Source organism: Salvelinus sp. IW2-2015, unplaced genomic scaffold (genome assembly GCF_002910315.2).
Source record: "Salvelinus sp. IW2-2015 unplaced genomic scaffold, ASM291031v2 Un_scaffold2269, whole genome shotgun sequence".
NCBI lineage: Eukaryota > Metazoa > Chordata > Actinopteri > Salmoniformes > Salmonidae > Salvelinus > Salvelinus sp. IW2-2015.
Genome location: NW_019943596.1, coordinates 23,022 through 35,043, shown reverse-complemented (window position 1 = coordinate 35,043; position 12,022 = coordinate 23,022). Strand labels below are relative to the sequence as shown.

General features: G+C 44.3%; 1 protein-coding gene across 1 annotated transcript in view; it reads right to left on the bottom strand.

Moving 5' to 3' along the window:
* The window catches only part of LOC112073464 (collagen alpha-2(VI) chain-like), a 112,886-nt gene that overhangs the window by 83,046 nt on the left and 17,818 nt on the right, over window positions 1–12,022 (bottom strand). The window contains 2 exon segments of the mRNA XM_070440154.1: window positions 9,395–9,577; window positions 10,122–10,142. Coding sequence (XP_070296255.1) covers window positions 9,395–9,577; window positions 10,122–10,142 — 204 coding nt within the window.

The following is a 12,022-nucleotide window of genomic DNA, read 5'->3' as shown; positions in this document are numbered from 1 at the left end:
CTATATATAAGACAATATCTAGTATTACTAAGTCCACTAATAGGATAAAGTGACACTTATCACACTAGTATTACTAGTCACCTGAGGCACACTCACCATGTACGTACCACTAGTAATTACTCACGTCATAATATACTAAAGACAATATTATAGTATTACTAGTCAACTTTATATTCCATTACATTACTCACTCACGCTCACTCTAGCTCACAGGTACATATACATACATTATCACATAAGTCAATGGTAGTCACTACATATAAAGATAGTATTTCAGCTTGGTATTGGTCGGGAGTCAATTCAGCTAGCATATACTCAAATTACCATTATACTGAGTATTCACTAGTTACACCAATATAAAATAGTATACGTATTATAACTATTTACTTCACTAGTATATAGTCACATATAGTACATATAACTATAAGCTATCACTATAGATAAGCAATATTACTAGTGATTACTAGTCACTATATATATAACATTATCACTAGTATTACTAGTCACTACTATATAAAGACAATGTTACTAGTATTACTAGTCACTATATATACACATATCACTAGTCATTACTAGTCAATATATATAACATCATTATCACAGTATACTAGTCACTATATATCATTAACATTAATCACAATATTTACGAAGTCACGTATACTATAAATAACATGTTCACGTGTGGTTAGTCACTATATATAAATCATTATCACTAGTATTACGAGTCAATATATTATAAATAATTATCACTAGTATTAACTAGTCGCATAATCATTATATAGTATTAATCATATATATAACAACTTAGTACTTACTAGTCACTCATATATAAAGAAGGTATCCACTAGTGAGCTAAGTTTCACTAGTTATGTATAGGAAGCTACACACATTATGACTAAATCATATTACAAGTCACTATAATTAGAGCTGGGTTTGGAAGACAATATTAAATTAGTTCACCTACATGAGAAATTAAAGCACACTCATATTATATTTCCAGTTTTCTAAGACATGTATTACTTATGTTCACTTTGCATGAATTATCATAATTACTTTGGTAATCACTAACGCTTGGAGGTAATATACTTAAAGACTATTATTCGGTATTACTAAGTTTTGGGTCTCAATTTGTATAATTACATAATTACTTCTGGGGTCGTTGTGTTTTAGAATGAGACCGAGCGAGCTCCTGTACGACTTGCCTTCTTGACTGCCTGGTTGACAACAATGGGACCTCCCTCGTATGTCCTCGGGATCTTCGCTTACTCCTGGGGCTTCGCCCTGTCCTTCCTTCTTCTCCTCATAAACGTTGCGAAGTTGCCATCTCGCTCCTCCTTTCGCACTCTTCCGCTGTTATACACGCTCTTTTATTCAAGATACCTTAGTTCGGCCTGCTACTTTCTGGAACATGTAAAACTGCTCTGAATACCCGAATTCAAACAGATCTCACACTATAAGGTTGCCATATCAGGCCTAGGGAGGTTAATTGCGCATTTAACCATATTCCATTTCGACTAACAAGTATGGCGGTTCTATTCAACATTAGCCCTGCACGCTTTTTATCAGCCCCTAACTCAATAGCGCTCAGTTTGACGCTTGATAGCAAATATATAACTTTGCCATGTGCAGGGGTCTGTGGTTGTAGCCTACGGCCATGAATAATGGGCTCTTGATCATATAAATCCTAAATCGTGGCCGATATCAATAGTGGGAAGACTGTGGCGTGCCAGTGACTGCAGAGCAGCAGCCTGCGAGAAACGCACGAGAGCTGCCATTTATATAATCTGATAGTGAAGAAACAGTATCTTGCACTTTGACATAGCTGTTAGCTTACTATATATTGTATTATTTCCCTTGCCGCTAACTCATCTCCTAGTCTAATTGAATGGCCAAATATCTCACTTAATTATTTCTAGCGTTCGTTATTGGGTCGTTGCCTACACATTTCTAGCCTCACTCCTATCCAGCTGTTACGCGTTGTAGCCATAGTGCTCACTATGCTATCTCAACCGCTACTCCCGGAGAGGTGGAGGACACTTAGTTATGCTGACCGGGTGGCAAGCCTTCCGCAATTAGGCTATAGGCGTACCCGCTTATTGGCTCTCGTCACGGTAAGGGCACTATATGCTGACAGCACGCCCTCTCCGCAATATGGAGAGGTATGCTACCGCAAAGGCGTCTCCACTATCAATAGGCTTATATGGCTCTAGAGCCTTGTCAAGTGCTACTCGCAATAGGCTATATGCTACCAATATCGCAAGCTAAAGTAATAGGCTCATATGTCTCACCAAAGGCCTGTACCGCGCCATAGGCTGGAAGTATGACTACCAAAGCACTCTCCACAATAGTGTCTATATGCTACCTAAAGCCTTCTATGAGATTAATAAGTGCTATTATCGCTACCCCAGCAAGCCTTCTTCGGTTTAGGGCTTATATGCTACCCAAGCTCTTTGGTATTAGGCTATATTGTCTCATTCTAAGGGCCTCTTTGGTATAACACGCGCTGATAATGCTAACCTAAGTCTCTCTTCCTCCGCAATAGGCTATATGCCTACCCATATTTCTTCTGACTAAAACACAAGCTCTTCGCAAATAGGCTATAACTGCTACCAGTTCAATCAGCCATCATCCGGGGAGGGCTATGAGGGCTACCAAAGACGCTCCCGCATAGCTTAACATATGCTACCACAAGCCTCTCCGCAATAGGACTACTCACCCTGAGCGTCAAGCCTCTCCACCATTAGGCTATATATCGCTACCTCTTCTTAGGACGAAGCAGCTTCCTGGGGTGGAGCAGTGTCCGCAATAGCTTATAGGGCTAACCGTTTCAAGCCTCTGCCACAGAGTAGAGCTACTATGACGCTACCACAAACAGACCTCTCCGACAAATAGGCTGATCATTGCTACCCAAGCCTTTCCAACGTATATTGGCTATATTGCACCCGAAGCTGTCTCCGCAATAGGTAAGGACTACAATCCGGATAGGCTAATGGCCCACTCCGCAACTGCATACTCCAGCCTCTCCCAAGCATATGCTAGCACTGCTTTGATAGCTGACCCCAAGCCTCTCGTCCTTGCTACCATAGACTGATGCTATAGCACACTTTGTGTATGCATATCTACCTTAAGCCTCTCCGCAATAGGGCTTATATGCTACCCAAGCCTCTTCACAATATGGCTATATGCTACCCAAGCCCTTCCGGATAATATGCAGTCCGCATGTATATGCTACCAAGCCTTCCGCAATAGGCTATCATGCACGCCAAGCCTCTCCACAATAGGCTATATGCTACCCAAGCCCTCTCTCAGGCAATAGGCTATATGGCTACCCAAGCCTGCTCCGGAATAGGTCATATGCTATCCAAGCCTCTCCGCAATAGGACTATAATTGGAGCATACCCAATCAGCGCCTTCGTTTAGCTTGCTACGAAGGCCTTCCCCGGCTAGGGCTTACGTCTACCCAAGCCCTGTCAGGCTAATGCTAGTGCACCCAGCTCTCCGGCAATAAATACGCTACCCAAGCCCTCCGCAATAGGCTAATATGCCTACCCAGCCTCCAAAAAGGCTTCCATCTTCGGTTACTATATGCACTGCTCTCGAATAGCATATCACCAAGCTGGCCACAAGGCCATACTCCAGCTCACGGATAGACTATAATGCTTACAGCATCCATAGGCATAGCCTATCCAGGCCTCCCAATATGGGCTATAGTGCTTTACCACTTTGCGTATAGTTATAGCTCCAATCTTCGTTAATAGTCATTATCTGCTACCCAATGTCAATTCTGTACTCACGCCATTAAGTATGCTACTTGCTTACAAGCCTCTCCGGCATGGCTTAGTAACTACCATATGCTTCTCTGCGCAATCTACATGCTACAAGCTGCAATAGAGCTACTATGTACAGCTTCCACATGTGATGCTCACAAGCCTCGAATTTCACCAGCCTCATCTAGGCTATATGCTACCCTGCCTCCCACCACTAGGACTATATGCTACTGGCCACATGCCTCTCCAGCAATCAGGCTATATGCTACACGAAGCATCTCGACCAATACAGGACTATATATCTACAACTGTCTTGAGACCTACCCAAGCCTCTCCGCAATAGGGCTTAAAATTACCCTGTCTTCCGAAGAGCATATAGCTTCCACTCTGTCGCAATAGGACTAATAGGCTACCCAAGCCTCTTTCGGTAAATATAGGCGTTAATATGACACCAAGACCTCTCCGCAATTAGGCTATAATTGACTACCCAAGATCTCCGCAATAGCTATATGCTACAACAGACCTCTTCGTGTATAGGGTATATGCTTATACACCAAGTGGCAAGCCTCATCCGCAATAGAGACTATACTGCTACGGCTAGACCTCTTCGGTATAGGCTATATGCTACCCGGAAGGCCACTTCGCATAATGGCCTATATTAGCGCCAAGTCCTGCAGTTTTTCCACTGACGTTTCTCGCTCATGAACATTTTTTCTGTCTTTACTGACATAAAAAAGGTTGGATCGGAAACCTGTTTTATCACTATATAATTTACATTTTGTCACATCTACTCTTTCGATCTTAGTCCTTATCTTCAGTTTTGATTTTGACAAAATAAATTAAGTTAGAGTTTCATTTGATAATGATGTTAGTGTAGTTATTAATCACAAAAATGGCCCAAAAGTGGGCCTTATTTCATAACCGACATACCCTTTCATTTTATCACATTTTAGTCACATCACAGTTTGTCATTGACCTCATTCAATAAACGCTGTAGTACGAGACAATCACTGATTTCCATGTGCACACCCAACATACACTAGCCTTGTCCTGCCAACATATTTTTTTCTCATACATCATTTCGTCACTCGACAATCCATTCTCTGGATGAACAATCGATTCTGGAGATACGTACTGTATGATACACTTGGGGCGATTTTAGCAGCGTTTTCCGTACTTACAAGCATGTAGAGGTCTGTAATTTTTATCATAGGTACACTTCAACTGTGAGAGACGGAATCTAAAACAAAAATCCAGAAAATCAGCATTGTATGATTTTTTAAATAATTTTTATTTGCATTTTAAATTGCATGACATAAGTATTTGATCACCTACCGAACCAGTAAGAATTCCGGCTCTCAAACAGACCTGTTAGTTTTTCTTTAAGAAGCCCGTCCTGTCTCCATCATTACCTTGTTATTAACTGTACGCTGTTTGACGTCGTTACCTGTTATAAAAGGACACCTGTCCACAGACTCGAATCAAAGACGAGATTCCAACAGCTCCACAAGGCCAAGACCAGACGAGCTGTGTAAGGACATCAGGGATAAAATTTGTACGACCTGCGACAAGGGGCTGGGATGGGCTACAGGACAATAGCCAGCAGCTTGGTGAGTAAAGGAAAACAACTGTGGCCCAATTATTAGAAAATTGGAAGAAGTTCAGATGACGGTCATCTCCGCTCAGTCTGGGGCTGCCATGCAAAGATTTTTACCTGTGAGGGCATCAAAGATCAATTGAGTGAAGAAGAGGCGATCAGCGCCAGACTACACACGGCAGGACTGTGGTCAAATGACCTGATAGAGAGCTGGGACCACAAGTATTAAAAGAACCATTAGTAAACGGACACTACGCCGATCGATTAGATTAAATCCTTGACCATGCGCACGGAGTTTTCCACCCGCCCTCCCTGCTTAAGCGGCAGTGCATAAGTCTCATGAGAATCTGAAGTTTGCCAATGACAGTCTGGAATGATCCAGAGGAGGAATGGGAGAAAGGATCACTGTGCGCTCTGAAGAAGACAATTAATAAGAGGCTTTTTTGTCTAACTCCACTCAGCCGTGTCTCTGGAGGCACACGAAAGTAATGAGGCTACAACTCCAAAGACACATCATTCGCCAACCCGTGAAGCCATTGACGTTTGAAACATCATTCTTTTGTGGCGTAGGATGCTTTTCTGTCTAAAGGGTGACAGCGCACGACTGCACTCCGCTATTTGAGTGGGAGGATGGATGTGGCTCATTATTCGCGAGATTTGCAGACTACCTCCTTGCCTGCAGTAAGCAGGGCATTGAAGATGGGTGTGGCTTGGGGCTTTCAGCATGACGAACGGCATGCACACGCAGCCACAAGCCATGCGACAATGGAGTGGCTCCGTAAAACAGCATCATCATGGTCCTGGAGTGGCTGCCAGTCCTCCAGACTGAACGGCCGAATAGTAAAATCTTTTGAGGGAGCTGGGATATTACCAACGTGAAGGGGCATGTCCGACATGCCCGAAACCTCGCACAGGCATCTGGAGAAGCATCTTGTAAGGAGGAGTGGGACAATAATCCCTGCTTGCAGTGTGGTGCATATACCTAGGTCAAGAACTTACAGGAACGTAATGATCTCTGGTTGTCAAACCATAAGTTTCCTGAGGCCAAAATCATTACGTTCTCCTGTTTTCTGATGTACAAATACTCTATGTGATGCAATAAACTATTGCAACATTATTACTTAAAATCACTACATATTCTGCTAGTATTTTCTGGTGTATTTTTGTTTAATTCCGTCTCTCATTAGTTTGAAGTGTAACCTATTGATAGAACAATTACAGACTCGTTACATGATTTTGTAAGTAGGGAAAACCTGCAAAATCAGGCAGGTGTATCAAATACTTGGTTCTCACCCAACTGTTATAAAACACCCATTATCTTGGCCTATGTAAACTTTTCTAATTCAGGAGAGGAGAGCGAGAAGAAGAGGGACGACCGAGAGCGAGAGAGAGACGAAGCGAGAGAGATGAGAGAGAGAGAGAGAGAGAGCAGAGCGACGAGAGAGCGCACGGTAGAGAGAGAGCACGTGGGAAGAGACGCCAGAGAGAGAGTCCAAGAGAAGAAGAAGAGAAGACAGGGAGGAGACCGCCAGAGAGAACACCAGAGATGATATTACTAGAGCCTCCACCAAGAAAGAGACAATGGTTAGAGGAAGAAGCATAGATGGGCGGCACTGAGAGAATGTAGAGAGAGATTGAGAGAAGCAGACCAGGTCAGGTGGTTCCTCACTGGGGACATACCAGAGCCCAGAAACCGAGACGATTCAGGGGAGAGCGAAGGGCACAGGGTAGGCAAGAGAAACAGATGGCACCGACAAAGAGAGTGGATGAGATGTAGGAAAGAGATGGAATTTAGAAGTCCAGAGAGAGTAGGGAGAGCGAGAGAGAGTAGATGAGAGCCAAGAGGAAAGGAAACGAGAGGACGATGATGAGTCACACGCGAAGGGGCCAGCCAAAGAGGAAGCCAAAAGATGGAGGAGGCGAGACCTTGTTTGATAGAGACGAAGAGAGCGCACGCACGAGAACGATCGCAGAGAGAGAGAGCCAGGACGCCAACACGTAGTACGGGGCAGAAAGAACAGAGACAGTATTACAGAGGGAAGGAGGGCCAGAGAACGGGCCAGAGACAGAGACATGAGACAGAGACAGAGAGGGAGGATGAGAGATGAGAGTATGAGAGAGAGGGAGCACCTAGGAGTGATGCACGGAGACAGCTTGAGGAGAACGACAGATGACAGAAGACCACTCGGCCCCTGGAAACCGACATTTTCAAGTATGAAGCTCAGCTGGAGAAATTAAAAGCAGAGTTATAAAAGCTAGGAGGGTGACGCTAGTGAGGAGAGAAGCAAGTAGAGTATGGAGGGCCGTTCCAGAGAGCGGACAGGAGTAGTATTGGCGAACTCGGTAGTGAGAGAGAGAGAGACAGAGACAGAAGACAGGAGGAGAGAGAAGGAGAGGTTGGGGACGCACGACGCGAGGACAAAGAGAGAGACAGATGTAAATGATGTAGATCGAACGCTAGAGAGAGCACGATTCAACACATGTTTTCCCATGCCATATACACGAGCCCTCTGGGAAATCCCCGTTTTGCCCGGTGAAGCATGAGATTTGCTGGTACGATTAGGGTCGCGTAACACACACACTTATTTTAACGGGAGAAACCAGTAGGGGAACAACAAGCTCTGTCTGTCTGTCCCTGTGTGTGTAACTTCCTGTCCTCTGTGTCCTTTGGGAACCTGAGGAGTCCTTCTGTCTCCAGAACACTTCACGCTTGGTAGCACTAACATGGGGATGAAACCGAGAACTCTAGTTCAATCAATCAATCAATTCAGTACAGGGAGAAACCAGAGACACCCTCTAGTTTCACAATCCCATCAATCAATCAGGGGGACGCAGACAGAGACAGTGTACGTATCCCGCATTCTTTAATCTACGCACAGGCGAGAACCACAGAGCACCTCTATTGTTTCATATCATAGGGTCCACAGCTGCCTACAGAGTTGGGAGAACAGAGACTCTAGTATCAATCAATCATCAATCAGACAGGGAAGAACAGAGACATCTAGTACTCAACTCATTCAATAAATAACTCAAACCTCTATGTATTGTTTAGTACTATCATACACATCTACAGTGACAAAAGCATGTTGGACACCTGCTCATCAAACATCTCATTCAAAATCATGGGTATTAATATGGAGTCTGGTCCCTCCTTTGCTGCTATATAGCCTCCCTCTTCTGGAAGGCTTTCACTAGAAGTTGGAAATTGCTTTAATAACAGCACCTCTTCTGGGAAGGCTTTCCACTCGATGTTGGAACATTGCTGCTATAACAGCCTCCACTCTTCTGGGAAGGCTTTCCACTAGAATGTTGGAGCATTGTGCTGCTGATAAAACAGCCTCCACTCTTCTGGGAAGGCTTTCCACTAGATGTTGGAGACATTGCTGCTATAACAGCCTCCCTCTTCTGGAAAGGCTTTCACTAGATGTTGGATACATTGCTTGCTATAAAGCCTCCACTCTTCTGGGAAGGCTTTCACTAGATGTTGGAACATTGCTGCTATATACAGGCCACTCTTTCTGGGAAGCTTTCCACTAGATGTTGGAACATTGGCTGCTATAGACAGCCTCCACTCTTCTGGAAGGCTTCCACTATGATTGTGGAGACATTTGCTGCATATGACAGCCCACTCTTCTGGGAGAGGTCGGGCACTGATGTTGGGCGATTAGGCCTGACTCACAGTCGGCGTTCGAATTCATTCCAAAGGGGTTCGATGGGGTTCAGGTCAGGGCTCTGTGGAGGCCAGTCAAGTTCTTCCACACCGATCTCTACAAACCATTTCTTGTATGGACCTTGCTTTGTGCACGGGGGCATTGTCATGCTGAAACAGGAAAGGGCCTTCCCCAAACTGTTGCCACAAAGTTGTAAGCACAGAATCGTCTAGAATGTCATTTTATGCTGTAGTGTTAAGATTTCCCTTCATTGGAACTAAGAGGCCTGAACCATGAAAAACAGCCCCAGACCCTTATTCCTCCTCCAACTAACTTTACAGTTGGCACTACAGGTAACGTTCTCCCGGCATCCGCCAAACCCAGTTTTGTTCGTCAGACTGCCAGATGGTGAAGCGTGATTCATCACTCCAGAGAACGCGGTTCCACTGCTCCAGAGTCCAATGGCGACGAGCTTTACACCACTCCAGCCGATGCTTGGCGTTGGGCATGATGATCTGGGGCTTGTGTGCAGCTGCTCGGCCACGGAAACCCATTTCATGAAGCTCCCGAGAAACAGTTCTTGTGCTGACGTTGCTTCCAGAGGCAGTTTGGACCTCGGTAGTGAGTGTTGCAACCGAGGACAGACAATTTTTTACGCGCTTCAGCACTCGGTTGTCCCGTTCTGTGAGCTTGTGTGGTCTACCACTTCACAGCTGAGCCGTTGTTGCTCCTAGACGTTTCCACTTCACAATAACAGCACTTACAGTTGAACTGGAAGCTCTAGCAGGGCAGAAATTTGACGAACTGACTTGTTGGAAAGGTGGCATCCTATGACGGTGCCACGTTGAAAGTCACTGAGCTCTTCAGTACGGGCCATTCTACTGCCAATGTTTGTCTATGGAGATTGCATGGCAGTGTGCTTGATTTTATACACCTGTCAGCAACGGGTGTGGCTGAAATAGCCGAATCCACTAATTTGAATTGGTGTCCGCTTACTTTGGATATATTGTGTGTATATATAGTGACATGTCATCAGATATATTATAACAGTATGATGCTTCTATGTTGATTGTATGGTAACAGGGAATTTGTTGTCCTCAGTCTCACCTCCTGATAGGCCAGATGGGTCTGGAAAAAGACAAAATAAACAGTTTAAATATAAAACTATAGTACGTAATCATCACAGTGTGTGTGTGTGTGTGTGTGTGTGTTAGTGTGTTAGTGTGTCTGTGTGTTACTGTGTCACAGTGATCCAGGGGAAGGGGAACATATAATGATAGTAAGTAGCAACCTTTAAGCTCTCCACCAGTGATCAGGGGAGGGGACATTAAGTAATAATATAGTAGGAACTTAATGCGCTCCACCAGTGATCAGGGGGAAGGGGAACAATTATAATATACCGTAGTCGGAAACTTAATTGCTCTCCACCAGTGATCAGGGGAGGGGGAACATTGATCTATAGTAATAGGAAACTTAAGCTCTCCACCAGTTGATCCAGGGGAAGGGGAAATCTATAATATATGTAGTAGGACCTAATTGCTTCTCCCACAGTGATCCAGGGGGAGGGAACATTTATAATATAGTAGTAGGAAACCTCATGCCTCCACAAGTGATCCAGGGGGAGGGGGAACATTTGATAATATAGTAGTAGGACCTAAATGCTCTCCACAGATGATCGCAGGGTAGGGGAACAGTTTAATATGGTAGTAGGGTAACCTTCAAATGTCTCCACCAGTGATCGCAGGGGAGGTTGACTTCATGCGATGATTCAGTACGTAGTCGATCGCTTGAAAGTACCATCCATCAGGTCCACGGGAGGGGACATTATAATCTACATAGTACAGGACTCTACAGCAGCACACATGACCAGGGGTCTCCCAGTTGCAGGGCAAGATAGATAAACACACACAGTTAGGGGACATATGATAGACACAACCCACATCAGGAATATGATAACACACACACATATAGGAACATTATAAACACACAACATTAGGACATATGATGACCACACACATAGACATATGAAACACACGTTAAGGAGACACATGATGAAACAACACTAGCATGTACATGTAACACAGAACAAACAATCCAATGAAATCTCAAAATGGCCAAGTCAAAGTTTTACTTCTTGTTTTTAGTGGAAACAGAGGATACATATTGGACATCCAAACTACAGAAATCAAAGTCTGAAAAATGAAAAACTATTTTTATAAAGAGCTCTGGTCAATATAGAGCTCTGGTCAAATAGAGGCCTCTGGTGCAAATGGGCTTGGTCAAATAGGAGCTCTGGTCAAATAAGAGCTCTGGTCAGATAAGATAAGACTTGGTCAAATAGAGCTCTGGTAAATAGAGCTTTGGTCAATAGAGCTCTGGTCAAATAGGGCTTCTGGTCATAATAGGGCTCTGGTCAAGGTAGAGCTCTGGTCAAATAGGCTCTGGTAAAAGGGCTCTGGTCAAATAGGGCTCTGGTCAAATAGAGCTCTGTCAATAGGCCTGGTTCACTAGGCTCTGGTCAAATAGGCTCTGGTCAAATAGAGCCCTGGTAAATAGAGCTCTTGGTCAAATAGGGCTCTGGTCAAAAGAGCTCTGGTCAATAGAGCCCTGGTCAAATAGAGCTCTGGTCAAATAGTTGGTCAGATAGAGCTCTGGTCAAATAGAGCTGGTAATAGAGCTCTGGTCAAATAGAGCTCTGGTCAAATAGAGCTCTGGTTCAAATAGAGCTCTGGTCAAATTAGAGCTTGCATGTCTGGTCAAATAGGCTCTGGTCAAATAGAGCTCTGGTAAATAGAGCTTGGTCTGGCTTGGTCACATAGGGCTCTGGTCAAATAGGCCTCTGGTAAATATGAGCTCTGGTCAAATAGGCTCTGGGTCAATTAGGTCTCATGGTCAATATAGAGCTCTGGTCAATAAGTGTATGCTCTGGTCCAATAGAGCTCTGGCAAATAGGGCTCTGGTCAAGATAGAGCTCTGGTCACAATAGGGCTCTGGTCAAATAGAGCTTG